This window comes from Mytilus galloprovincialis, chromosome 1 (genome assembly GCF_965363235.1).
Source record: "Mytilus galloprovincialis chromosome 1, xbMytGall1.hap1.1, whole genome shotgun sequence".
Classification (NCBI taxonomy): Eukaryota; Metazoa; Mollusca; class Bivalvia; order Mytilida; family Mytilidae; genus Mytilus; species Mytilus galloprovincialis.
This window is the reverse complement of record NC_134838.1, coordinates 5461628-5489078: the sequence shown is the minus strand read 5'-3', so window position 1 is coordinate 5489078 and position 27451 is coordinate 5461628. Positions and strand designations below refer to the sequence as shown.

General features: G+C 32.1%; 1 protein-coding gene across 4 annotated transcripts; it reads left to right on the top strand.

Annotated features, from left to right (window-relative positions):
- Nucleotides 1–265: 265 nt before the first annotated feature.
- On the top strand, nucleotides 266–27232 carry LOC143063734 (uncharacterized). 4 transcript variants are annotated; one of them, XM_076236088.1, is made up of 13 exons: nucleotides 266–451; nucleotides 1938–2071; nucleotides 2695–2780; nucleotides 3096–3186; nucleotides 3902–3916; nucleotides 6736–6801; nucleotides 9909–10026; nucleotides 10379–10983; nucleotides 12578–12716; nucleotides 13765–13827; nucleotides 16357–16595; nucleotides 17759–17866; nucleotides 23923–27232. In XM_076236088.1, the coding sequence occupies exons 1-13, from the start codon at nucleotides 334–336 to the stop codon at nucleotides 24064–24066; spliced, it is 1926 nt and encodes a 641-aa protein (XP_076092203.1). In that variant the 5' UTR covers nucleotides 266–333; the 3' UTR covers nucleotides 24067–27232. The 4 variants fall into 4 exon arrangements, with proteins under 4 accessions (XP_076092203.1, XP_076092192.1, XP_076092212.1 ...); XM_076236077.1 differs by lacking the exon at nucleotides 1938–2071 and adding an exon at nucleotides 1751–1884 and having other exon boundaries at nucleotides 267–451; XM_076236097.1 differs by lacking the exons at nucleotides 1938–2071; nucleotides 3902–3916 and adding an exon at nucleotides 1751–1884 and having other exon boundaries at nucleotides 268–451.
- Nucleotides 27233–27451: the final 219 nt, after the last annotated feature.

Sequence of the window (27451 nt, the reverse complement as noted above, 5' to 3'; positions counted from 1 at the left end):
GATTCTCAGGAAAGATATTTTCTTTTCTTGCCAAAGTCAGACTAGCTTTTAAAAAGCTAGTATTTGTCATATTGACAAAGTTAGCTCCCCTTGAATACGCAAAATAATTCTCGCGTAACCTATCTATTAGATACTGTAGTAACAAGGATTTGCCTCTTTTAAATAACAATATATGATGAATATTAGTTTAGTGAATTGTACATATCATGTCAAAGTTTATATAGCAAATATATTTTGAACAGGAAGTTAAAAAATTCTTCCGCAAAGACCTTATCACACATCCGGTTAGTTGTCATCGGAGGAGTGTATTGATTGATTTCTGGTATTGTCAAAATGTCTACAAGATCAGAGAAAGAACGACAAAAACACTTACAGGAAAAATACCAGGCTACATTGGCAAACCTTTTGAAAGATGATGATAACAAATATTGTGTTGACTGTGACGCAAAAGGTGTAAATTACAAAAAAGTTATCTTGTCCTTACCTTACCCAGTGGCCAAAAGAAAACAATTCACATTAAAATTATAATTGAAAGTCACATTTGTGAAACTTCAATCTATTGGAGACACTTGTTTTCTGTAAAGGAAGACAATGGGGTTCTTACATCTTTAAGTGAAAATATGTAAATACTATTTTACCAAAACAAAACTAAGTGAAAATACAAATTCATCATTTCATGTAAAGACTACAGTCTAAACGACTACAGACTGTATCAGTATTTGAGTAAGAACTAAGTAATATACAATGTGTACAAAACAAATGTGAAGAACAATTAATCGAACTAAATCTGTGGAAATAACATTGGGCCCATCCAGCACAATCAAACTTGGTCATAGTCATAGACTAGTACCATAACTGTCAGTAACTATATTTTGGATTTATAAACAATCCCAGTAAATAGAAAAATAAATAAATATATCAAGATGAAACAAAACAAAGTCTACTGACAATGACTGATAAGTACTAGCATCTTAAAAAACAGTTAAAAAAGAACAGACTAGCAAACTGGGCAAGGGTTATCATTGTTACCCAAACCTTGGCAGATTATTACATTTCTGGAGAAAACAAAGAAGTATTTAACACAGACTTATGGGACAAGTTTCTTTCTGGTAATCAATGAAATATAAAAAAAAACCTGCAAAATTAAAACCCTTTTTTCCCACAACCCTCAATATGCTTTCTGCTTTCACTTTGGACATATGTCTTGCAACATCGATAGTTCTTTCAAAAACTGACAAATGCTGTCCCCTGGCTTGATTAGAATTTAGACAGGTTTATCAGTTTATTTCATTGTATTCACATACATGTACATGTAGACTTTAGGAGTAAATTTAGAATATGAACCCTTTTGTCTGCATTCTATATCTACAAGCTTTGCCTCATCAGCCGATCTAGATCTGTTGTATGCAAATATAGTGTATGTCAACCTTTTTGTAAAGAATAACTCCAATGATTTCAAATTCAGAGACATACCAATATCTAAGTGGAAATTTTTCATGTGTTTGGTGATAACTTATTTTGTTACACATATTTACTTCACTTTATTTTGAGGTCAGAAACTTAAAAGTTACATGTACTAACGTCTGATTTGAAAGGATATTGTTTAGATTGGTTATTCCAATAATGTTTTTTTTTTTGGCAGAATCAATTAGCATATATGTACATGTAATAATACTTTCATATATTAAACATCTGATTATGACACTTGTATAGTCTTATTATCATCATTTACTTTGTTGATAATTTTCAGGTCCGAGATGGGCTTCCTGGAATTTAGGAATTTTCCTTTGTATCAGATGTGCAGGAATACACAGAAATCTTGGTGTACATATATCAAAAGTCAAATCTGTAAATTTAGACACATGGACTGCCGAACAAGTAGCAGTATGTATAATTAGATTATGTGATATATATTTTACTCTTTAATGGAATTACAGGTCCCAGATGGGCATCATGGAACTTAGGGATTTTCCTCTGCATGAGATGTGCAGGAAAACACAGGAATCTTGGTGTCCATATATCAAAAGTCAAATCTGTAGATTTAGATACTTGGACTGCAGAACAAGTAGCAGTATGTATTTTATTTCAAGAGTTAGTCAGCTACTGTGGTGTATGTGGTGAAGGGTAAAGGCATTTGTCATGCATGTCCAATAGATATATTGTGAAAATTATATGTCTACCAGACTACTTTGGAATTTCCAAATATGATTTACAATTTACAATATACATGGGAGAATACATGGAATTTTTAAAAAGACATATCTTAAAAACAAAATTGTCTTACCTCCATAAATAGATATGCTTGTTTAATCTGTTTTAAATATTCTGTTAAAACTTTTAACAATTGTGAAATAAGAACATATTAGCCTCTAATTTTAGAGAGTTCAGATGTATTTGCTTTTATTTAGCTTTGGCAAATTTTACCTTAAAGTTTTTTACAGGATAGATAAATGAAATAATACAGTTCAGCCATTGAAATTGTTAACATCATTAGATATAAACAAAAATTGATGAGAATCATCAATGAACCTAAATCATCTTGAAATAAAGTGGTTAAATATATTTAATTATGTGGATAAGAATAAGATATTAACATAAACATTTGTAGAGTTGAGTAAAAAAAATCAATAGTTACAAGTATATAAATATTTTATTGTGGATGTCAGTCTTTTTAAACGTGTTAATTTTTTTTAGATGATGATGGAGGTAGGAAACAGTAGAGCCAGAGCAGCTTATGAAGCACAGGTACCAGACAGTTTCAGAAGACCACAGACAGACTCGTATCCTTGTCAGCTAATCCTCTGTCTACATGCCCTAAGTCTTTGTTTTGCAGACACATTTTCTTATTTTTAAAGTTTTTAGATCAAAGGTCAAAACTATTATACTTTTATGTTCTGACACTAGTATTTTTGGTTATCTGAAATTAAATTTTCTTTTTTTTTACTTTTATTTATCTAAAATCAAATTTTCTTTTTTTTTCACTTTTATTTATCTGGCATAATCTGAAGCAGAAGTTTTCAAGTTCAAAAATGAACTGGCAAATATGACATTTTAAATTCCCCAGTTTTCAACTCTATTTCCTTAACAATACAAAGAGCTCTCGAGTCCTTTATAAGAGCAAAGTATGAACATAAAAAGTATGTTGCCAGAGAATGGGTTGTACCTAAGCCAACTATACCAAAGGAGGTAAGACATTATACAGAGAAACAGGACATTTATGTATATAAAATTGTAAGTACTGTGGATTCAGTATTATTCGTGGGATACCAATGTTTGTGGATTTCGTGGATGCAAGTTAACCACAAAATTAAATGTTCAACTTATGTCATATTTTATATAGGCTTGTAAGAAGAATTTGTGAAAACCGTGAAATTAGATATCAATGAACATGCAAGATTTCCTTAATCCACGAAAATACATGAATCCACTATCACTTGAAATTAAAGGATTTTGTGTAAGCGTAAAACCAGTATTTATACATTTTCAAATTAATGAAATTTTTTTGAAGTTCAAGAAATATGCTTTGTTCAGAGATGCTTATTTGTTTTTGAACACACGTAGTATTAGTTACAAAATCTTAGACTGCATTAAATGCAACCAGATGAAATAGACTAGTAAGCCAAAGTTTCAACGAATCTATGTTATCATCATCTATTTGTAGACATCATACTTATTTAAATTCTATATAATTATTCACTGTAAAATCTGACCTTGAAATATTTTATTCCAATAATCTTGTCTTATTGATGTATGCCACCATCATCTTTATTTATACTTATTTTGTTATCATAGATAACTAAAGTTGCACAGAACTTTGCATGCACTTTTTATGTTGTAAATGTATCATTTGCTTATCCTAGATATATGTGTATAGTTAATGCAACTTTGAATATTTCTGCAGTTAAAAGGAAACACGGTAAATTTTACTATCCTTAATCTTTCTATCTTCTAATACAGCTATGGGTTGATTGTTTTAACATTTGTATGATGCTAATGAAATAATATAATAAAGTAAATCTTGTTTTAAACAGATTTGTCTTGGTTAATTTCAGAGGAATAGTTTGAAAAAAGTTGACCATTGAATTTTCTTTATTACATGGTTTTGGTTTAATATTGAACTTCCACAAATTAAAAGGGAATCTTTTTAAAGATTTAAAGCTTTTTGATACAAAAAGTTTTTAAAGAGATGTGGCTCAATTTACTGTCATAAATATTTCGTTAGCATCATAAAAGTAAAGCTTTTAGATATATTTTGGAAGACAAATTTTTTTGTTTGAATACAAGAGTATTGATATTAGGAGTTAGAGTATGCTTGAGAAGTATATTTTATAGCAAATAGTAGAAATATGCAAAGTTTCCTCTATAAATGGAGTGTTCTCCCCAGGATTTTGGGATAGCGCTGTGGTAAGCGCGTAATTTTTCGACAATTCTCAGTAACCTTGTTGCGGCGCGCGGTTTGTTTGTAATTGATTTGTTATGTGTTTTTCTTATGTTATGCTATTGATGTTTTCTTTTGTAATTATGTCCTCATCATGCTCATGGAAGTTACCCCTTTGTTTGTTAATGTTGTTAAAATAAAATTGAGAATGGTATTGGGGAATGTGTCAAAGAGACAGCAACCTGACCATAGTTATTATCTGGATATAGCAAAAGTAAAATAGAGAATGGAAATGGGGAATGTGCCAAAGAGACAACAACCCGACCATAGAAAAAAACAACAGCAGAAGGTCACCAACAGGTCTTCAATGTAGCAGGAAATTCCCGCACCTGGAGGTGTCCTTCAGCTGGCCCCTAAACAAATATATACTAGTGCAGTGATAATGAACGCCATACTAATTTCCAAATTGTACACAAGAAACTAAAATTAAAATAATACAAGACTAACAAAGGCCAGAGGCTCCTGACTTGGGACAGGCGCTAAAAATGCGGCGGGGTTAAACATGTTTGTGAAATCTCAACCCTTTTTTCTCCATTGTAAATACATATCTGTGTATAAAACCCAAGGAGAAGTCTTTTTTCCATGATGGGTCTATACCAGACTGCCTATGTCATTGTGTATGTGAAGATTTCTAAGCACTAACAGGGGATGTTGCAGAGACATGAAAGACTTAAGTCATTGTCATGATTGTCAGCTTCTGTGTTTGGTTTTGTAACCCATTGTAGTGTTGACCTTACGATGTTTGACAGGAATTGACATTTTTTTAGCATAATGATTTCTCATTTTTCAGAAATTAACGTTTTATAATATTCAAAACTGGACATTGAGAAAGTGAATTTTTCAAGTCGTATCAGCTTGGTTTTTCTAATCATATCCTCTCAATAGTTTTCAAATGGTAAAATTGCTGACTAAACAATTATAAGTTCAAATAGGTGATAATTATTACTTAAAGACTTGCTCATTTTTGGGGTTCGTATGGATAGAAAACCTGGCAAATAATTTGTAACATACCCCTGTGTTTGATCGTTTTTAAAATCATCGTTTGTTCAAAGTTCATAAAACAAGTTTGCGATTGTTGTCCGAAATGCGGTCAATTCATTTCATCTCATTTCATTTATACAAGCCTCTATATATTCTTTAAATTAAAAGAAATAGATGTTAATGTTGAAATCTTTGTTTATTTTGATCTTTCAAAGTCGCCATTTTGTAAAATTTATTAGACTGGTCCTGCGGAGTTACTTAATACAACAGAAATAATTCATTCAGAAATAGTAAACCAGTCAATCATGTGATCCGAAGTGATAAATAAGCGGGAAATTTGAAAAAATTACGTAAAATATATAGTGACACGCTTGTGTTGGATAGCGCTGTGGTCAGTGCAATAGAACAGTGGGAAATTGGGATACCGCTGAAAATCGCAGCGCTAAAACAGCCTGGGGAGAACACTGAAATGTAGCGAAAAATCCATATTTGAGATTTTACTTTGTATTCTTTTCAGTTGTTTTAAAGGCATGCAGTATTTTTTTTTATATATTTTTTATAGAAATAAATACAGGAATTCTGAACATTTAGAAAAGATTTATTCAAATTGATACACTTAGGAAAACAGTATTGTTAATGTTCATATATCTCAACGTTTACCATAAGGACCATTAGAAACAAATCAGGACACACAATATCTGCATTTAGAGGCTTGGTTATTTTCTGTCACACAGATATCACAGACTTTTTGTAATTAACTGATCCCGTTTAGCTGTTACCATCACATAGTAGAATTATGGATATGCATGTGGTAATTGGTGAAGGGTCTTTATAGTAATTATAACATCTGTCGTTTGTTTAATAGTGAGATAAATCTGTCTCCTTATATAACATCACTTTTGTCCTGACCATGTAGCAGAGCACAATTAACATTTTTTGTATAAAATTAATAGAACTCAATGGGACAAAATATAAAGAAAAAAATAGATTATTCATCTGATTTTTTTTTAAAACCCACCAGATTGGTAAATAGAATATTAACAAAGAATTTGATGTGTATAAATTTGAGTATTGTAATGCTTGAAAGGCAAAGGCATTGGTATAAAAAGTAATCTGCTTTTAGCTACTTGTAAACAACCTATATATTTGACCAAGTATTATTTACATGTACAATAGTTATCGATATGAACTTATTAACATCAATGCATTTCAATTATATCATTCTTCATAGTATATCATTATAAAAACAAATTTGAGTCGCAATCAATGACAAATCAATCAACTTTTAGTGAAATTATAAGTTTTAACTCTTTCAGCTGGAAATGGATGAAAAATCTGAGAGAAAGAAAAGACCAAAACAACAGTCAACTATACAAATAGAGGTAGGAAAACTTTTTACCTGAGACCATGAACTGTATATTCTGAAATTTTTTATATGCATTTATTATCGCAATTATTCACAATGAACACTAATGAGGGATTAAACAATGTTTTTTTATTTTTATACGACGGCAAAAATTTTAATTTTTTGGTCGTATATTGCTATCACGTTGGCGTCGTCGTCTGCTTCGTCGTCGTCGTCGTCCGAATACTTTTAGTTTTCGCACTCTAACTTTAGTAAAAGTAAATAGAAATCAATGAAATTTTAACACAAGGTTTATGACCACAAAAGGAAGGTTGGGATTGATTTTGGGAGTTTTGGTCCCAACATTTTAGGAATTAGGGGCCAAAAAGGGCCCAAATAAGCATTTTCTTGGTTTTCGCACTATAACTTTAGTTTAAGTGAATAGAAATCTATGAAATTTTGACACAAGGTTTATGACCACAAAAGGACGGTTGGGATTGATTTTGGGAGTTTTGGTTCCAACAGTTTAGGAATTAAGGGCCAAAAAAGGGCCAAAATAAGCATTATTCTTGGTTTTCGCACAATAACTTTAGTATAAGTAAATAGAAATCAATGACATTTTAACACAAGGTTTATGACCACAAAAGGAAGGTTGGGATTGATTTTTGGAGTTGAGGTCACAACAGTTTATGAATTAGGGGCCAAAAAGGGGCCCAAATAAGCATTATTATTGGTTTTTGCACTATAACTTTTAGTTTAAGTGAATAGAAATCTATGAAATTTTGACACAAGGTTTATGACCACAAAAGGACGGTTGGGATTGATTTTGGGAGTTTTGGTTCCAACAGTTTAGGAATTAAGGGCCAAAAAAGGGCCAAAATAAGCATTATTCTTGGTTTTCGCACAATAACTTCAGTATAAGTAAATAGAAATCAATGAAATTTTAACACAAGGTTTATGACCACAAAAGGAAGGTTGGGATTGATTTTTGGAGTTGAGGTCACAACAGTTTATGAATTAGGGGCCAAAAAGGGGCCCAAATAAGCATTATTATTGGTTTTTGCACCATAACTTTAGTATAAGTAAATAGAAATCTATGAAATTTAAACACAAGGTTTATGACCATAAAAGGAAGGTTGGGTTTGATTTTGGGAGTTTTGGTCCTAACAATTTAGGAATAAGGGGCCCAAAGGGTCCAAAATTGAACTTTGTGTGATTTCATCAAAAATTGAATAATTGGGGTTCTTTGATATGCCGAATCTAACTATGGATGTAGATTCTTAATTTTTGGTCCCGTTTTCAAATTGGTCTACATTAAGGTCCAAAGGGTCCAAAATTAAACTTAGTTTGATTTTAACAAAAATTGAATCCTTTGGGTTCTTTGATATGCTGAATTTAAAAATGTACTTAGATTTTTAATTATTGGCCTAGTTTTCAAGTTGGTCCAAATGGGGGTCCAAAACTTAACTTTGTTTGATTTCATCAAAAATTGAATAAATGGGTTCTTTGATATGCCAAATCTAACTGTGTATGTAGATTCTTAATTTTTGGTCCAGTTTTCAAATTGGTCTACATTAAGGTCCAAAGGGTCCAAAATTAAACTAAGTTTGATTTTAACAAAAATTAAATTCTTGGGCTTATTTGATATGCTTTATCTAAATATGTACTTTGATTTTTGATTATGGGCCCAGTTTTCAAGTTGGTCCAAATCAGGATTTCATATCAAGTATTGTGCAATAGCAAGAAATTTTCAATTGCACAGTATTGCACAATAGCAAGAAATATCTAATTGCACAATATTGTGCAATAGCAATTAATTTTCAATTGGAGTTATCTTTCTTTGTATAGAATAGTAGTTGATAATATATGTTGGAAATTAACCAGACATGACTATGATGTCATTTTCTATTTTTATTTGCCAATAACTTTATGTAAATAACTTCATTGGAAATTTGCCAATATAAAATGTTGCTGATGAAGCTTTTTTTCCTTATCTTATCTAAAATGTTTTTAGATAATGTATGTTGGACATTTGCCAGACATGACTATGATGTCATTTTCTATTTTTATTTGCCAATAACTTTATGTAAATAACTTCATTGGAAATTTGCCAATATAAAATGTTGCTGATGAAGTTTTTTTTATTGTTTTATACAATAAACAATGTATATTCACTTTTACTACCAACCGATCTTTACCATTCAGTGATAACAAGCACTTTATTTTACATTTTAATATTTTATGATGTATTTAAAAGAGTAGTTATTGTTGCAAACTCCATTAGAAATTTGAATTGATATCAGTTTTGGAAAAAGGGAAACGGGGATGTGAAAAAAAAGGGGGGGGTTTAATTTTTTCTCATTTCAGATTTCATAAATAAAAAGAAAATTTCTTCAAACATTTTTTTGAGAGGATTAATATTCAACAGCATAGTGAATTGCTCAAAGGCAAAAAAAAAACTTTTAAGCTCATTAGACCACATTCATTCTGTGTCAGAAACATATGCTGTGTCAACTATTTAATTTTAGATTTAAAAAGTTTGAAGAAGAAATCTTTAATTGATTTGTAAAATCTTGACATTGTTTTGTGTAAAAAAAACCCATGTAATGTCAAAAATTTGATCACAATCCAAATTCAGAGCTGTATCACGCTTGAATGTTTTGTCCATACTTGCCCCAACTGTTCAGGGTTCGACCTCTGCGGTCGTATAAAGCTGTGCCCTGCGGAGCACCTGGTTATAATATATTGCATTGAAAAAATGCTTTTAAAATTAAGGAAGCAGTATTTTTATTATTTTTTGAGAAATCCATTTATACACAATGAGTAAACTATCTAAAAAATATCTGAATCTACAGTTTAATAGGGATAGTCTTTTGTCTAAGTTGTATATATGAAAAAACAAGGTGTGGTATATTTGCCAATGAGCAACTGTCCACCAGCGACCAAAGAGATCAAATGACTTGGATGTAGGCAACTATAGGTCATCACACAGCCTTCAATCCTGTAGTTGATTTTCTTAAAAAGATTCGTAACACATGAGATTAAAATATATAAGTTTTGTGCAGCTTTAGATTTATATATAGTTATTGTTGCAGCATTTGAATAACAGTGAAATTTTAATATTGATAATTTATACTATTTCAGGCTCCTAAATCTAGTGTACCAAGGACACAACCTGTAGAAAAGAAAACACAGAACACAAATCCCCCTCCTCCAGTACAGACTAAACAGACCTCCAATACAGAAGATTTACTTAGTCTAAGTAAGTATCTAACAGACTCTAAACTAGACAAAACTTACTTGATCTTTTGGTTAAATATCTTCAAGAGAAAGTCAAATATACATAAATGAGGTTAGAATCTATTACATTGATATTATTCAATTAAATGTACACTTTATTCTGCAATATTTTGCATATTTAGGAATCACAAGTTGATGTCAGGCAATTCTTTAGCCACATGCTTTTAGATTTGGTTTGTCCGGGAAAGGCATGAAATATTTGCCACTAGACATTTAGCAACCAACAATTAATTAACCCTAAGATTTGGCCTTATAAAGTCTGATTAAATAAACATCTGTATCTGAAAATAAAACTAGTTGTTAATATTTTATAGATACATCACCTGCAAAACAACCAACTACACAATCATCAGATTTACTAGGAGATTTAGTAGATATCATGGGACCAACTGTATCAACTAGTCAAAATGGCAATATTCAGTCTAGTCAACCGTTAGATTCAGGAACCCAGGTATGTACACAATCATCAGATTTACTAGGAGATTTAGTAGATATCATGGGACCAACTGTATCAACTAGTCAAAATGGCAATATTCAGTCTAGTCAACCGTTAGATTCAGGAACCCAGGTATGTACACAATCATCAGATTTACTAGGAGATTTAGTAGATATCATGGGACCAACTGTATCAACTAGTCAAAATGGCAATATTCAGTCTAGTCAACCGTTAGATTCAGGAACCCAGGTATGTACACAATCATCAGATTTACTAGGAGATTTAGTAGATATCATGGGACCAACTGTATCAACTAGTCAAAATGGCAATATTCAGTCTAGTCAACCGTTAGATTCAGGAACCCAGGTATGTACACAATCATCAGATTTACTAGGAGATTTAGTAGATATCATGGGACCAACTGTATCAACTAGTCAAAATGGCAATATTCAGTCTAGTCAACCGTTAGATTCAGGAACCCAGGTATGTACACAATCATCAGATTTACTTGGAGATTTAGTAGTCATCATGGGGCCAACTGTATCAACTAGTCAACCGTTAGATTCAGGAACCCAGGTATGTACACAATCATCAGATTTACTAGGAGATTTAGTAGATATCATGGGACCAACTGTATCAACTAGTCAAAATGGCAATATTCAGTCTAGTCAGCTGTTAGATTCAGGAACCCAGGTATGTAAACAATCATCAGATTTACCTGGATATTTAGTAAACATCATGGGACCATCTGTATCAACTAGTCAAAATGGCAATATTCAGTCTAGTCAGCCATTACATAGATGCCAACCATTACGATTTTTCCGTAGTTTTTTCGATTTTGAGATAAAAACTACGCTAATACGGTCAAAGTCGAATAGTTACGGATTCCCAATCATCGACGTTCAATTTTGTAAAACGCGGATTTTTATCATTACTTTTCCGTCCTGGTCCAGTATTTAGGAAACGCAAATGTAATACTTCCGGTTTCTCGGGAGTTATCAACCTATAGTTGGGTAACTAACTGACTTCCGAAGAGGCAAACTTGCATTTTATTAAGTAGCTTTCCCCCTTTCTCTACTTCTCCTTGACAAAACAAAAATGTTTGAGTCGAGAACATCTGAACAATTAATGAATAGAATACATACTACAGACAACATGTTAAACGACAAATTTTAGTGCACATCACTTTGCAACCACTCGTCAGTAATTTTTATTGGTAAATGCACGTTTATGAATGATTACTGAAAACTTTTCAAAAATACGGAAAATTTGATAGTTTGTTACTGATTGTGTCAAAAGGAGGTTGGCATCTATGCCATTAGATTCAGGAACCAAGGTATGTACACAATCATCAGATTTACTTGGATATTTAGTAAACATCATGGGACCATCTGTATCAACTAGTCAAAATGGCAATATTCAGTCTAGTCAGCCATTAGATTCAGGAACCAAGGTATGTACACAATCAACAGATTTACTAGGATATTCAGTAAACATCATGGGACCATCTGTATCAACTAGTCAAAATGGCAATATTCAGTCTAGACAGCCATTAGATTCAGGAACCAAGGTATGTACACTATCAACAGATTTACCTGAATATTTAGTAAACATCATGGGACCATCTGTATCAACTAGTCAAAATGGCAATATTCAGTCTAGTCAGTCATTAGATTCAGGAACCAAGGTATGTACACTATCAACAGATTTACCTGAATATTTAGTAAACATCATGGGACCATCTGTATCAACTAGTCAAAATGGCAATATTCAGTCTAGACAGCCATTAGATTCAGGAACACAAGTAAGTACAAGTTGGAAGATATTGAATAACTATGTTTACATTGTCAGTAGGATATATTTATCAATCTCATGCTTTTTTTTCCAGGTGTCTGATGTGTATTTTAAAGTGATTTTGTTATTTAGTACAAATTAAAAAAATCTTCAATTAGTCTATGCTTCTCAACTTTTTTTTATGATAAAGTGTAATTTGCTAGATAGACATTGTTTTTCTTTGTTTGGTTGTTGCCCCTTTTAAGTGCATATGAAGCATTTAAAATATTGACTCTTTTTACAGATGCCAAATGGTGATTTAGAAGCTTCATTATTTGATGATGGTGCAGCTAAAGTTCAAGAGAAATCCACAAAAGATTCCATCTTGGCCTTGTATGGTCCTAGTAGTCAGCCACCACAACAGCCAATGTATGGTGTACCTGGTAAGTCTGTTAACATGTTTACATATATACAATCAAAGGAAAATCTTACAAACAGATTATGTTTAAAGGGTACCTCACAAAACAGTGAACAATTAGAGGGAAAAAGGAATTATGCCTACTGACCACCACGAGAAAACAACACTTTACACAAACACTTTTAAAACAAACTATTCAATAATGTATATATAAGAATACAAAAAGGAGAATGAAATTTAGATAAAACTCAATTATTTTATTTTTCCATTGGGTAAATTGCAACCACAAAAATCCTAGCATAAGAAATAAGTTTTGAAAACATCTAGAATTTAGTTTAGAAGTCTGTTGATATTTTTGTTAAAAAAATTATAACATTAGGAACTGTGCACCATAAAATTAGTTTTGATAATAAACATTTTTATGCCCCACCTACGATAGTAGAGGGGCATTATGTTTTCTGGTCCGTCCGTTAGTTCTTCTGTTCATCTGTCCAGACGTCCGTTCGTCCGGCTTCAAGTTTAGGTTTTTGGTCAAGGTAGTTTTTGATGAAGTTGAAGTCCAATCAACTTGAAACTTTGTACACATGTTCCCCATGATATGATCTTTCTAATTTTAATGTCAAATTAAAGTTTTGACCCCAATTTCACGGACCACCGAACAAAGAAAAAAGATAATGTGAAGCTCATGTTAAAGTTTTAGTTTAAGTTTTTGGTCAAGGTAGTTTTTGATGAAGTTGAAGTCCAATCCACTTGAAACTTAGTCCACTTGTTCCCTATGATATGATTTTTCTAATTTTAATGCCAAATTTAAGTATTGAAACCAATTTCACAGTCCACTGAACATGTAAAATGATAGTGCAAGTGGGGCATCCATGTTCTATGGACACATTCTTGTTGTTTTATGATTTATGAAGATTTTTTAGCTAAGATTTTTTATGTCATGTCCTTTTATGAAAACATGGTTGGATCTAATAAGTTGATTTATTTTTCTACAAATGTTATAAATGTGGCATGATAAACTAACAGCATGTTATAGACAAGATGATTAACACCATATAATTATTACTTTACAGGTGGCACACCTTATTACAATGTGCCACAAAGTGATTTGGGATATTATAATCAGTACGATACAGGTACAGCATGTATAGTAGATGTTCATACGCTTCAATGAATGCATTTGGTTTCTTTTTACCTGTCAATATGGGATGCATGTGGGCTTTTCAAATGACTCAGTTTTTAACTCACCTGGATCGAAAGGTCCATGTCAGCTATTGCAATAACTAAGAGTTTGTGGAAATCATAAATGTTACTTCTGAAAAATTGAAAGGATTTTAACCTTACATTCTGTGTAGTTTCTTGATACCTCTAGTTTATAAATTCAATCTGAGTTTTTATTTGACCACAAGCATGACTGTGGTCACTGTTTCATGGTTTTCACAGTACTGTACAAGAATAGGTTAAAAAAATGTTTGATAGGATCTGTAATTATTACAGTTACTGGAAAAGAAGGAAATGTTTGGAAGGTAGAGAATATTTCCCTGCAACTGCAATACATGTAGGTCATCTTTTAAAAGACTCCTCAAAGAGTTATTCAAAGGATATTTTGATGTGTAAGACAGTGTCACACTTAAAACAATGGGCATTTGGTTTTAAGGTTCCAATAGAATGATGTAAAGTTAAGCAAAAAGTCATATGCTGCTGATATGGAAGAAACTTCTTTTTCTGAATCATGAACTGTTAGTTAATGGGTGTTTTCATCTTCTTGTGTACATATTGTTTTTGTTTAGCACTCTTTATCAGCCATTTATTTTCAAATTTGATTTACCCAAGATGTGCAAATTCTATGTTTAAAAATATATGTGTCAGAGTTTCCTAAAAACTGTAAAATACAAAATTGTACAATTTATTTCTATTCAACACTTCTGTACACATGTAGTAACTGGGACACATTTAAACATTTTTGTTAAATGTAAAAATTTACAGAATTTGATATATTTGTTTTAATTCAGCTATACATGTACATATTACACAACTTTTTTTTTAAACTTTGCTATTGCATAATATATTGCTATATTTTCATTATTATTTGATATTTGAAATGCTGGGTTATATGTTTATACCTAAATGTGAACATAATAACATGAACTTTGTGTGCTTTGATAGTATTGTATCGGGTTCTTTTATTCTGCTTTACAATTACATTCAATCAATGAAATCATTTAAATTATGCTTTAAAAAAGTTTTAAGATTCATGTTGCAATATTGACCCTCAGAACATTTTACCAACCAAGGATAATATGAGGCAGGTGCTATGAAGCTTATTGGTGCATGTTTGCTTAATTTATCATCATACTTTTGGTAATCAGACATATAAATTTGTTGGAAATCTCCTTTATGATATTGTACAAAAAATCCTTCAAAGGAAGAAAAACCATAAAGGGCTTTTATTGACTGCCATATTGTGGACGGTCTTTCAGTGCATTTGTTGTCTGAACAAAATCAACCCTTTTTCCATATATGTTCCATGTTTAAGCATATTAAGAAAATAATAAATCTGACTCTGGAAGTTGGATTTGATGTTATTTTCTTTACAAATCAGAAGATAGGATATGAGTGCCACTGAAACAACTCTTCATCCAAGTCACAATGCATAAAAAGTTAACACTCAAAGGTCAAAGTACAGCCTTCAACAAGGGGCTTTGGCTCACACTGAACATCAAGCTGTGCATGCTATGAAGGGCCCAAAAATGACTAGTGTAAAACTATACAAACAGGAAAATCAAAGGTCTAATCTATATAAAAACAAAAAACAAGAAACACTTATGAACCACACCAACAAACAACAACCACTGAACAACAGCTTCTGACTTGGGACAGGTGCATACAAATATAAAACTAATGGCTGTGTCTTTCTGATTAACCAAAGGCAGCTATGTTTGTACCTTTAATAAAACTATAAAGAATTTACATTGTCATATTGCATTTCAGAGAATGGTTACTACACTACTAAATAAAGTTAAAACCAGTTTTGACAATCTTTTTGAACAATATCTATTTTGTATGGTATCATTTTAGATGATATGTAAATTTGACAATTTTTGATGGCTAATTTTAGCATTGTAAACCTTTGTTATGTTACTGCTTACATTGCACAAAAGTTTTATTCTAACTAGTGAAAAAAAAAACACCATCTGCAACTTTTTAACCTTTGCACTGCTGAATCTAAAGTTCATTTATTTGACACTACATTAAAGAGTTTTATCTTTATTCTATTTATTAGTACAAATGTTGACTATCTTAGATAGGTTCAGTAAAATAGATACTGAGAGAATATAGAAAAAGAAAGTACATTTTTGGCTTGTTGTATGAAAGGCCAGATAATTTTCCTACTTTGTTTTGGATGCAATTTAATAATATAATAAAATAATTCTGATAATATATTTGAATAAAATAAGAAGCTGATTGTTATATTATATCTGACTATCTTAGTGTAAATACTTAACTACAAAATAAAACTTATTATTTTAAACATTTAGATAGAAAGAAAGTTGTCTTTTGAAAGATATAATACTGGTCCAAATAGTTTATACTTCCTCATATGAATAATATACTATTATATCATCTGTAAAGTAGAAAATCAATTTAAAATATTCTTTTTACAGGTGGTATGTACATGCCTCAACAGAACATGGGAATGTATGGTGTGCCACAACAACACGGGTTGAATAACCAAGGCGGTATGCAACAACAGCCAATGATGAATAACCAAGGAGGCATGCAACAACAGCCCATGATGAATAACCAAAGCGGAATGCCACAAGGTGGAATGCCACAGGGAGGAATGCCACAACAGCCCATAATGAATAATCAGTATAATCCACAGCAAGGGCAAATGCAACAGGTATTTAGCTTTACAATTTCTGTTTTTATTCACAATGTTAATTACCATAAAACACAGATCAAGTTTGTATTTTGGTGGCGTCACCTTATCTGTTTTAGAGTTATTCCCCTTTACAAATGGAAAAATTGCTGAATTTTTGTTTCTTTTCTCTTACTTAAGTAAGCCTCAACCAAATGATTTGAATGATGATCCAATCTTATGCATAATGCTTATAACAACATAATACAGATCAAGAATGAATTTTGGTGGGGCTTTTTGAACCGTTCTAGAGTTATGCCTGTTTACAATTTTTTGTTTACTTTAGTTTGACCTGACCAAATATTATGAAACTCATATACAGTACTTTAATGTTACCACACAACTCACAAGTCTTGGAAGTGTCAAAATAAAGTTCTTTAGATATGTCGCTTTTAAACGTTATATGGTATGAACACAAGGGCATCATCTGAGTTCCATGGATACATTGCCCATTTATTTAAGCCCAATTTTGAAGAAACCTTGGTTAAATGATATTTTGGTACCATACTTCCATACTTTAATTCTTTTGCCTTATGAAATGCTTTTCAACAAAGTTTTGTTGACCTTAACATACATTTCATTCATAGATGACTGGTAAAGTTTTGCACTCTAGTCATTTGCTTTCTCTCTTTCATACAGACTTCTGAGTTTAAAATTTTTTTAAATTGTTAATTGTAGGCTAGAGATTTAATCAATTTTAAACTTTTTTAGTACACATCTATGATTTATGTATATTCAATAGCAAAGTCAGCATGAGAGTTATATTTACCAGGTAAAACATTCATACATGTACTACCAAGTGCAGACTGGAGGTTTTTGTATAATATTGATATGTAGACCTAATTGTATTTAATAACAGGCTAATCTTCTTAGCTAATAGTCTAGTAAACATTGCATACAGTTCAGAAGGAACACAGCATAATAGTTTCTTTTGTTTTCACCAGCACTGTGTGACTAAACAAAAAGGGGAAGAATCAGATTTTGTCTTGCTGTGTTGATTGGTAAATGAAAAATGAAATTAACGACCCATATTAAATTTTATTTCTTAAATGATTTTGAGTAATCACTTTTATTAAACCAACACCACCAGATATTCATATAATAAATAATGAAACCATTTGATTTACTGTTTTGTTTGTTTACAGAATCCTAACATGTATGGTATGATGGGACAACAGAATATGCAGCCCTCGATGGCAATGTATAATCAACAACCACAAATGGCCACTGTCCAGTCCATACAGTATAATCAGGTTGGTCTAGTCTTATCTTTGTATAATCAACAACCACAAATGGCCGCTGTCCAGTCCATGCAGTATAATCAGGTGGGTCTAGATATATTATATAGTCTTATCTTTGTATAATCAACAACCACAAATGGCCACTGTCCAGTCCATACAGTATAATCAGGTTGGTCTAGATATATTATATAGTCCTATCTTTGTATAATTAACAACCACAAATGGCCACTGTCCAGTCCATGCAGTATAATCAGGTGGGTCTAGAAATATTATATAGTCTTATCTTTGTATAATCAACAACCACAAATGGCCACTGTCCAGTCCATGCAGTATAATCAGGTGGGTCTAGATATATTATATAGTCTTATCTTTGTATAATCAACAACCACAAATGGCCACTGTCCAGTCCATGCAGTATAATCAGGTGGGTCTAGATATATTATATAGTCTTATCTTTGTATAATCAACAACCACAAATGGCCACTGTCCAGTCCATGCAGTATAATCAGGTTTGTCTAGATATATTATATAGTCTTATCTTTGTATAATCAACAACCACAAATGGCCACTGTCCAGTCCATGCAGTATAATCAGGTGGGTCTAGAAATATTATATAGTCTTATTTTTGTATAATCAACAACCACAAATGGCCACTGTCCAGTCCATGCAGTATAATCAGGTTTGTCTAGATATATTATATAGTCTTATCTTTGTATAATCAACAACCACAAATGGCCGCTGTCCAGTCCATGCAGTATAATCAGGTTGGTCTAGATATATTATATAGTCTTATCTTTGTATAATCAACAACCACAAATGGCCACTGTCCAGTCCATTCAGTATAATCAGGTTGGTCTAGATATATTATATAGTCTTATCTTTGTATAATCAACAACCACAAATGGCCACTGTCCAGTCCATGCAGTATAATCAGGTTGGTCTAGAAATATTATATAGTCTTATCTTTGTATAATCAACAACCACAAATGGCCACTGTCCAGTCCATGCAGTATAATCAGGTTGGTCTAGAAATATTATATAGTCTTTTCTTTGTATAATCAACAACCACAAATGGCCGCTGTCCAGTCCATGCAGTATAATCAGGTTGGTCTAGAAATATTATATAGTCTAATCTTTGTATAATCAACAACCACAAATGGCCACTGTCCAGTCCATGCAGTATAATCAGGTTTGTCTAGATATATTATATAGTCTTATCTTTGTATAATCAACAACCACAAATGGCCACTGTCCAGTCCATGCAGTATAATCAGGTTTGTCTAGATATATTATATAGTCTTATCTTTGTATAATCAACAACCACAAATGGCCGCTGTCCAGTCCATGCAGTATAATCAGGTGGGTCTAGAAATATTATATAGTCTTATTGTCGAGCCTGCAACTTTTGTTGCAGAAAGCTCGACATAGGGATAGTGATCCGGCGGCTACGGCGGCGGCTACGGCGGCGGCGTTAGCTAACTTCTTAAAAGGTTTATATTTTAGAAGGTGAAAGACCTTGATGCTTCATACTTTGTATATAGATGCCTCATGTTACGAAGTTTCCGTCAGTCACATGTCCAATGTCCTTGACCTCATTTTCATGGTTCAGTGACCACTTGAAAAAAAAGTTCAGAATTTTTGTAATGTTGAATTCTCTCTTATTATAAGTAATAGGATAACTATATTTGGTATGTGCGTACCTTGCAAGGTCCTCATGCCCGTCAGACAGTTTTCACTTGACCTCGACCTCATTTCATGGATCAGTGAACAAGGTTAAGTTTTGGTGGTCAAGTCCATATCTCAGATACTATAAGCAATAGGGCTAGTATATTTGGTGTATGGAAGGACTGGAAGGTGTACATGTCCAACTGGCAGGTGTCATCTGACCTTGACCTCATTTTCATGGTTCAGTGGTTATAGTTAAGTTTTTGTGTTTTGGTCTGTTTTTCTCATACTTTATGCAATAGGTCTACTATATTTGTTGTATGGAATGATTGTAAGGTGTGCATGTCTAGTGGGCAGATGTCATGTGACCTTGACCTCATTTTCATGGTTCAGTGGTCAAAGTTAAGTTTTTAAGTTTTGGTCTTTTTATCTAATATTATATGCCAAAGGTCAGCTATATTTGGTGTATGGAAATATATTATGATCTATATGTCAGTCCCGCAGGTTTATTTGACCATGACCTCAATTGCACGGTTCATTGCACAGTGTTAAGTTTTTGTGTTTTGGTCTATTTTTCTTAAACTATAAGTAATAGGTCAACTATATTTGTTGTATGGAAGCTTTGTTAGCTGTACATGTCTGTCTGGCATGGTTCATCTGACCTTGACCTCATTTTCATGGTTCATTGGTCTTTGTTTAGCTATCTTGGTTAATGTTAAGTTTATGTGACAGTTGTAATAAAGCTTTATACTTAGGACTTTCAACATAATATCAATGATTAGTAAAGAAGGCGAGACATTTCAGTGTGTGCACTCTTGTCTTTGTATAATCAACAAACACGAATGGCCACTGTCCAGTCCATGCAGTATAATCAGGTGGGTCTAGAAATATTATATAGTCTTATCTTTGTATAATCAACAACCACAAATGGCCACTGTCCAGTCCATGCAGTATAATCAGGTGGGTCTAGATATATTATATAGTCTTATCTTTGTATAATCAACAACCACAAATGGCCACTGTCCAGTCCATGCAGTATAATCAGGTGGGTCTAGATATATTATATAGTCTTATCTTTGTATAATCAACAACCACAAATGGCCACTGTCCAGTCCATGCAGTATAATCAGGTTTGTCTAGATATATTATATAGTCTTATCTTTGTATAATCAACAACCACAAATGGCCACTGTCCAGTCCATGCAGTATAATCAGGTGGGTCTAGAAATATTATATAGTCTTATTTTTGTATAATCAACAACCACAAATGGCCACTGTCCAGTCCATGCAGTATAATCAGGTTTGTCTAGATATATTATATAGTCTTATCTTTGTATAATCAACAACCACAAATGGCCGCTGTCCAGTCCATGCAGTATAATCAGGTTGGTCTAGATATATTATATAGTCTTATCTTTGTATAATCAACAACCACAAATGGCCACTGTCCAGTCCATTCAGTATAATCAGGTTGGTCTAGATATATTATATAGTCTTATCTTTGTATAATCAACAACCACAAATGGCCACTGTCCAGTCCATGCAGTATAATCAGGTTGGTCTAGAAATATTATATAGTCTTATCTTTGTATAATCAACAACCACAAATGGCCACTGTCCAGTCCATGCAGTATAATCAGGTTGGTCTAGAAATATTATATAGTCTTTTCTTTGTATAATCAACAACCACAAATGGCCGCTGTCCAGTCCATGCAGTATAATCAGGTTGGTCTAGAAATATTATATAGTCTAATCTTTGTATAATCAACAACCACAAATGGCCACTGTCCAGTCCATGCAGTATAATCAGGTTTGTCTAGATATATTATATAGTCTTATCTTTGTATAATCAACAACCACAAATGGCCACTGTCCAGTCCATGCAGTATAATCAGGTTTGTCTAGATATATTATATAGTCTTATCTTTGTATAATCAACAACCACAAATGGCCGCTGTCCAGTCCATGCAGTATAATCAGGTTTGTCTAGATATATTATATAGTCTTATCTTTGTATAATCAACAACCACAAATAGCCACTGTCCAGTCCATGCAGTATAATCAGGTTGGTCTAGAAATATTATATAGTCTTATCCTTGTATAATCAACAACCACAAATGGCCGCTGTCCAGTCCATGCAGTATAATCAGGTTGGTCTAGAAATATTATATAGTCTTATCTTTGTATAATCAACAACCACAAATGGCCACTGTCCAGTCCATGCAGTATAATCAGGTTTGTCTAGATATATTATATAGTCTTATCTTTGTATAATCAACAACCACAAAAGGCCACTGTCCAGTCCATGCAGTATAATCAGGTTGGTCTAGATATATTATATAGTCTTATCTTTGTATAATCAACAACCACAAATGGCCGCTGTCCAGTCCATGCAGTATAATCAGGTGGGTCTAGATATATTATATAGTCTTATCTTTGTATAATCAACAACCACAAATGGCCACTGTCCAGTCCATGCAGTATAATCAGGTTGGTCTAGATATATTATATAGTCTAATCTTTGTATAATCAACAACCACAAATGGCCACTGTCCAGTCCATGCAGTATAATCAGGTTGGTCTAGATATATTATATAGTCTTATCTTTGTATAATCAACAACCACAAATGGCCACTGTCCAGTCCATGCAGTATAATCAGGTTGGTCTAGATATATTATATAGTCTTATCTTTGTATAATCAACAACCACAAATGGCCACTGTCCAGTCCATTCAGTATAATCAGGTTGGTCTAGATATATTATATAGTCTTATCTTTGTATAATCAACAACCACAAATGGCCACTGTCCAGTCCATGCAGTATAATCAGGTTGGTCTAGAAATATTATATAGTCCTATCTTTGTATAATCAACAACCACAAATGGCCGCTGTCCAGTCCATGCAGTATAATCAGGTTGGTCTAGAAATATTATATAGTCTTATCTTTGTATAATCAACAACCACAAATGGCCGCTGTCCAGTCCATGCAGTATAATCAGGTTTGTCTAGATATATTATATAGTCTTATCTTTGTATAATCAACAACCACAAATGGCCACTGTCCAGTCCATGCAGTATAATCAGGTGGGTCTAGATATATTATATAGTCTTATCTTTGTATAATCAACAACCACAAATGGCCGCTGTCCAGTCCATGCAGTATAATCAGGTTGGTCTAGAAATATTATATAGTCTTATCTTTGTATAATCAACAACCACAAATGGCCGCTGTCCAGTCCATGCAGTATAATCAGGTTTGTCTAGATATATTATATAGTCTTATCTTTGTATAATCAACAACCACAAATGGCCACTGTCCAGTCCATGCAGTATAATCAGGTGGGTCTAGATATATTATATAGTCTTATCTTTGTATAATCAACAACCACAAATGGCCGCTGTCCAGTCCATGCAGTATAATCAGGTTGGTCTAGTCTTATCTTTGTATAATCAACAACCACAAATGGCCACTGTCCAGTCCATGCAGTATAATCAGGTGGGTCTAGAAATATTATATAGTCTTATCTTTGTATAATCAACAACCACAAATGGCCACTGTCCAGTCCATGCAGTATAATCAGGTTGGTCTAGATATATTATATCACCTTATTTTGTAGTGATTAACTACAATTCCAAAAGAAAAGTATGATTGTAAGAAACGTAACATAAAACATGACACTAATTGTAGTTTATATGTGCTTCCCCTCAGAAAAGAAAATGTAAAAATTTACAACTGGTCACCTTGTTCATGTTGATAGCCATATTTCCATTTAAGAAAATATATAAGAATATATCAACTTTAAAAAAAAAAAAAAAAACCTTTTTGTTTCTGTTGGTAGTTTGTATGTACAACCACTAAGCTATCAATATATTTCAAACTTTCACTCCTGATATGATCAAAATACTGTAAAGTCTATTTCGTATGACAGAGGTAGATGTAAGATGTAAGTTTCTACTGAATTCACTATTGGATTCTTAAATGTAGTGCATGAAATCAGTTACTGACAACAGAGAAATGACACAATGAAAAACAAGAATGTGTCCATGGTACATGGATGCCCCACTCGCACTATCATTTTGTATGTTCAGTGGACTATGAAATTGGAATCAAAACACTAATTTGGCAATATCATATCATAGAGAAGATGTGTACTAAATTTTAAGTTGATTAGACTTCAACTTCATCAAAAACTACCTTGACCAAAAACTTTCACCTGAAGAGGGACAGACGGACCAATGAACGGACGCACAAACCAAAAAAACAAAATGCTGCCAAGTGGGCCGTAAAAAATCTTGACAACAGATACATTTATAAATGTGTGTTAGTATTCCTCTCACATCATTGAAAAGCATTTTTGAGACGAGACAATTGTTTCATAATTGAATATTTTACATCTTTCAGATGCAGCAACAAATGAATAATATGAGATTAAATTCTGGTAACATGGTTGGACAACCTGTTGGGGCAACATCCAATGGAGGAATGGGTAACTGGGGAGGTCAGGGCAACAGTGGACATACTCTCTCTACAAATCTTTGGCAATGATGACATTATAATTAGGCTGATTTGTAGCATTCCATTTGTTCATGTGATGGTATTGTTAATTTTAGAATTGTTTGAGAAGATGAATGTATGAATTAGTGGATGCTGAAAACTTTTGTCACTGTCGGTACATAAAAAAGTGTATTATTTCTTGAACTCAGGTGGTGCCTCTAGTCATTGCCTGATTATGAAGGAAATCTATCACAAAGCCATCGACAGTACATAAGTTTTCAATAATAATTGTTTTCAGCGCAGGTATTCAATTTATTTTAAATAATTAGATAAAAAAATATCATCATCAAAATAATTTTCAAAGAGATGAAAATTGGGGAAAATTATTGAGAGTTGCTGAAGACGTTTACCTTTAACAGATTTGATTTGATTGACGTGAATGTGGTATGAATGTGTATTTTATATCTTGCTGGATCAAGTTTGATGAAACCATTGAACTGTAAAGTATTATTATTGGCCATGTAGGGATGTTCCCTGATGAAATGTGATGTGTCATGTTTACTGCATGTATTTTTGTCATGTTCAAACTGTATTTTACGGTTTACATTTACATATTCATTAATTTTATTATTTTTTATAAAAACAATAACTTGTTTAGTTGATAAAGGGTGATATTAAAGTGTATGTGACACATTAATACATAGAAATAAATAAGGGAAAAGGAATGACTCTATCCTAATGTTGTTTTTCATTTTAAACTTTTGACATGATAATAACTGCAATATATATACAAGATTGTAACTGCCACTGGAAATTATTTTTTGGTTTGTTTTTTATTTGAATTTTGTTTTTATTCAGCAACTATTATTATTGTATTTATAAACAGAATATTTTCTTTTGTTATTATCATAAAATCTATAAATTGATACTTAATGAGTTATAGTAAATATATTTTGCAATATTTGTTTACAGTGCAAATTCATAATATGAAAGCCGTATACATCAACTATTGCAAAAGATTTTGCAGTACATATTGAAGGACTCATTAATAATTATTTATAATGAAAGAGACCATTATGCAAATAAGATAAATATGTATTTCCATATTTTTTTTTTATATAAAAGGTGAGGGTAGCACTAAAAGTCATTCAGCAATCATACAGTCCATGCTTTCAGAATGTAAATGTGTCTGCATTTTGTTTTGATAACAAATTATATCCTGTAAGGACACAGTTTTTTATTTTATATTTTATCATTAATATAATGTAAATATTCAAAATAAGGTTTATAACATTTATTGAATTCAGATTCTTTATAGTTCTAGGTGAATGAAAATTCAGATTTTATAGACCTAAATAAATGATAATTCAGTTTTTATAGGTCAAGGTGAATGGGAATTCAGATTCTAAAGGTCAAAGTGAATGGATTTATATGCCTCTTGTGCAATATCAAGTTCATATTCAATTGACTAGCTTTTATGATCATTACTTTGGATGTAATATGTGCATTTTGCTTTTATCCAGTAGTATGTTTTGTCACAACTTTCTTAATTGGGAGTAAATATGATGTAAGGCTGTTATAATCTTATAGAAACAGAAGGATCAATGTAAGCTTATATAGATGCATATTGATGTATACTGCTTATAGAACTTTTATCTATTTGATGTTTAAGCACAAACACAATTTCATGATAGTATTGAATAATGACGGACAATAATCATGATAATGAACCTCAAGCTTTTATTGAGTGTATATTATCTCCACACATGAACTGTGTTCAAAGAAAATAATACTCATGCACTTTATTATACCAACAATGTCTCTAAATAATATATTGAAAGATTATAAAACTTTATTTGAATAACATGATGGGGTCTCAGTTAGGTTGGTATATTCAGTTTTTGGGATTAACAATGAATGTTGAAACCCTATTCCTCGGGCATGTTAGCTATATTTCAACCTACTACTCAATATTTATTGGACATCAATTATAGCATATACTGCCAAGTCTTAAGGGCTGTTCCATTCAAACGTTTACAGCACTTGGGGAAGACACTTACAAATTACCACCTACAGACACAAATGTGTGCCTTGCCTTTGATAGTAGTAGGGCATTATATTTGCAGGTCTGTGTGCTGCTCTGTTCTTAATTACTTGCAAGATTTGATTATTGTAGTTTGAGGACATGTCAACTGAAAACTTTATTCATATATTTATGAAGTAAACTGTATAAAATATATGCTAAATGTAGATTTGACAAAATTTCACCGACCTATGATAAAATATTCTAGTTGAAATTCACAGTACCACAAAGTAATACCCATAGTTGAGAGTACAAAGTGCCTTCTCAGGTCCCATGTTTGTTAAATGGAACATCATCAAATGCTAGTATTAAAACCCTTGATAGAGAGAAGGTTGTTCTATGTATGGATTATTTTATAATTGTTATATAATAGAGTACTTACATTAAGTGATATGGTCGGATAATTCCTTGTGTAATTTTCATCTGTTTATATCTGTTATACTTACCAGTATTCATTTTTGTGAGCATAAAAAATGAACCCATGACAGATTAAAAAGCTCAATGTGCACATAACAGTAATGGCAAGATTGTTTTCATATAAATAAATGATAAACAAATTAAATACACATGTGGAACATTATTATATATAGTTTCATCTATATCATGTCAGATGTGTTTCTTGGAATATCCATTTGTTTCAGGAAGAAAAAAATACATGTCCTTTTACAATTTTGCTGAGTTTTTTCATCTATTGTTTATTTAATAAATGTTTGCTTGCTGGAAGTACTATTGCTTTTGTTTGTCTTCATCTTAGAGAGGGTGAAATAAGTCTTTATTTTTGGCAATTAGATCCTTAGTACATATACAGGGTTTATTTTTTAAAGTACTATTGTTTAAACATTATATATTTTTTATGTCCATAATGCTATAAATTACTAAATCTAACTTTTAATTTTGTTCACATTTAATTGTTTATTGTTGGTAATTTTTTTACTGATAACAATATGCACTATATAATTGTTATTTTAAATGTCTTGTTTTATTTGTTATAAATTGCTTTTATTTAATTCATAATTATTTATGTGACAGATCATTTGTAAATATCTCATTTGTAATGTCATTATTAAATTTGTTGGTATATTGTAAAAATAAATGTACTTCATAAAAAACAATAAAATATGTGTAATTATATTAGATTTAGAATTTGAAAGTTATTAGCCAAAGTCGATCCAGTGACCCTTTATAGACATTATGTATGACTATGATGCCACTTGGATGACACAATTCCCATTGAATCATGAGATTTGGTAGTACAATAGGTCCTCAGCCTTGATTCCATTTTTGCTGACTACCTTTTCGGGTATAACTGTGCAGACAGCACTTGCCAAATCATACCCTGTTCTAGACACGCTC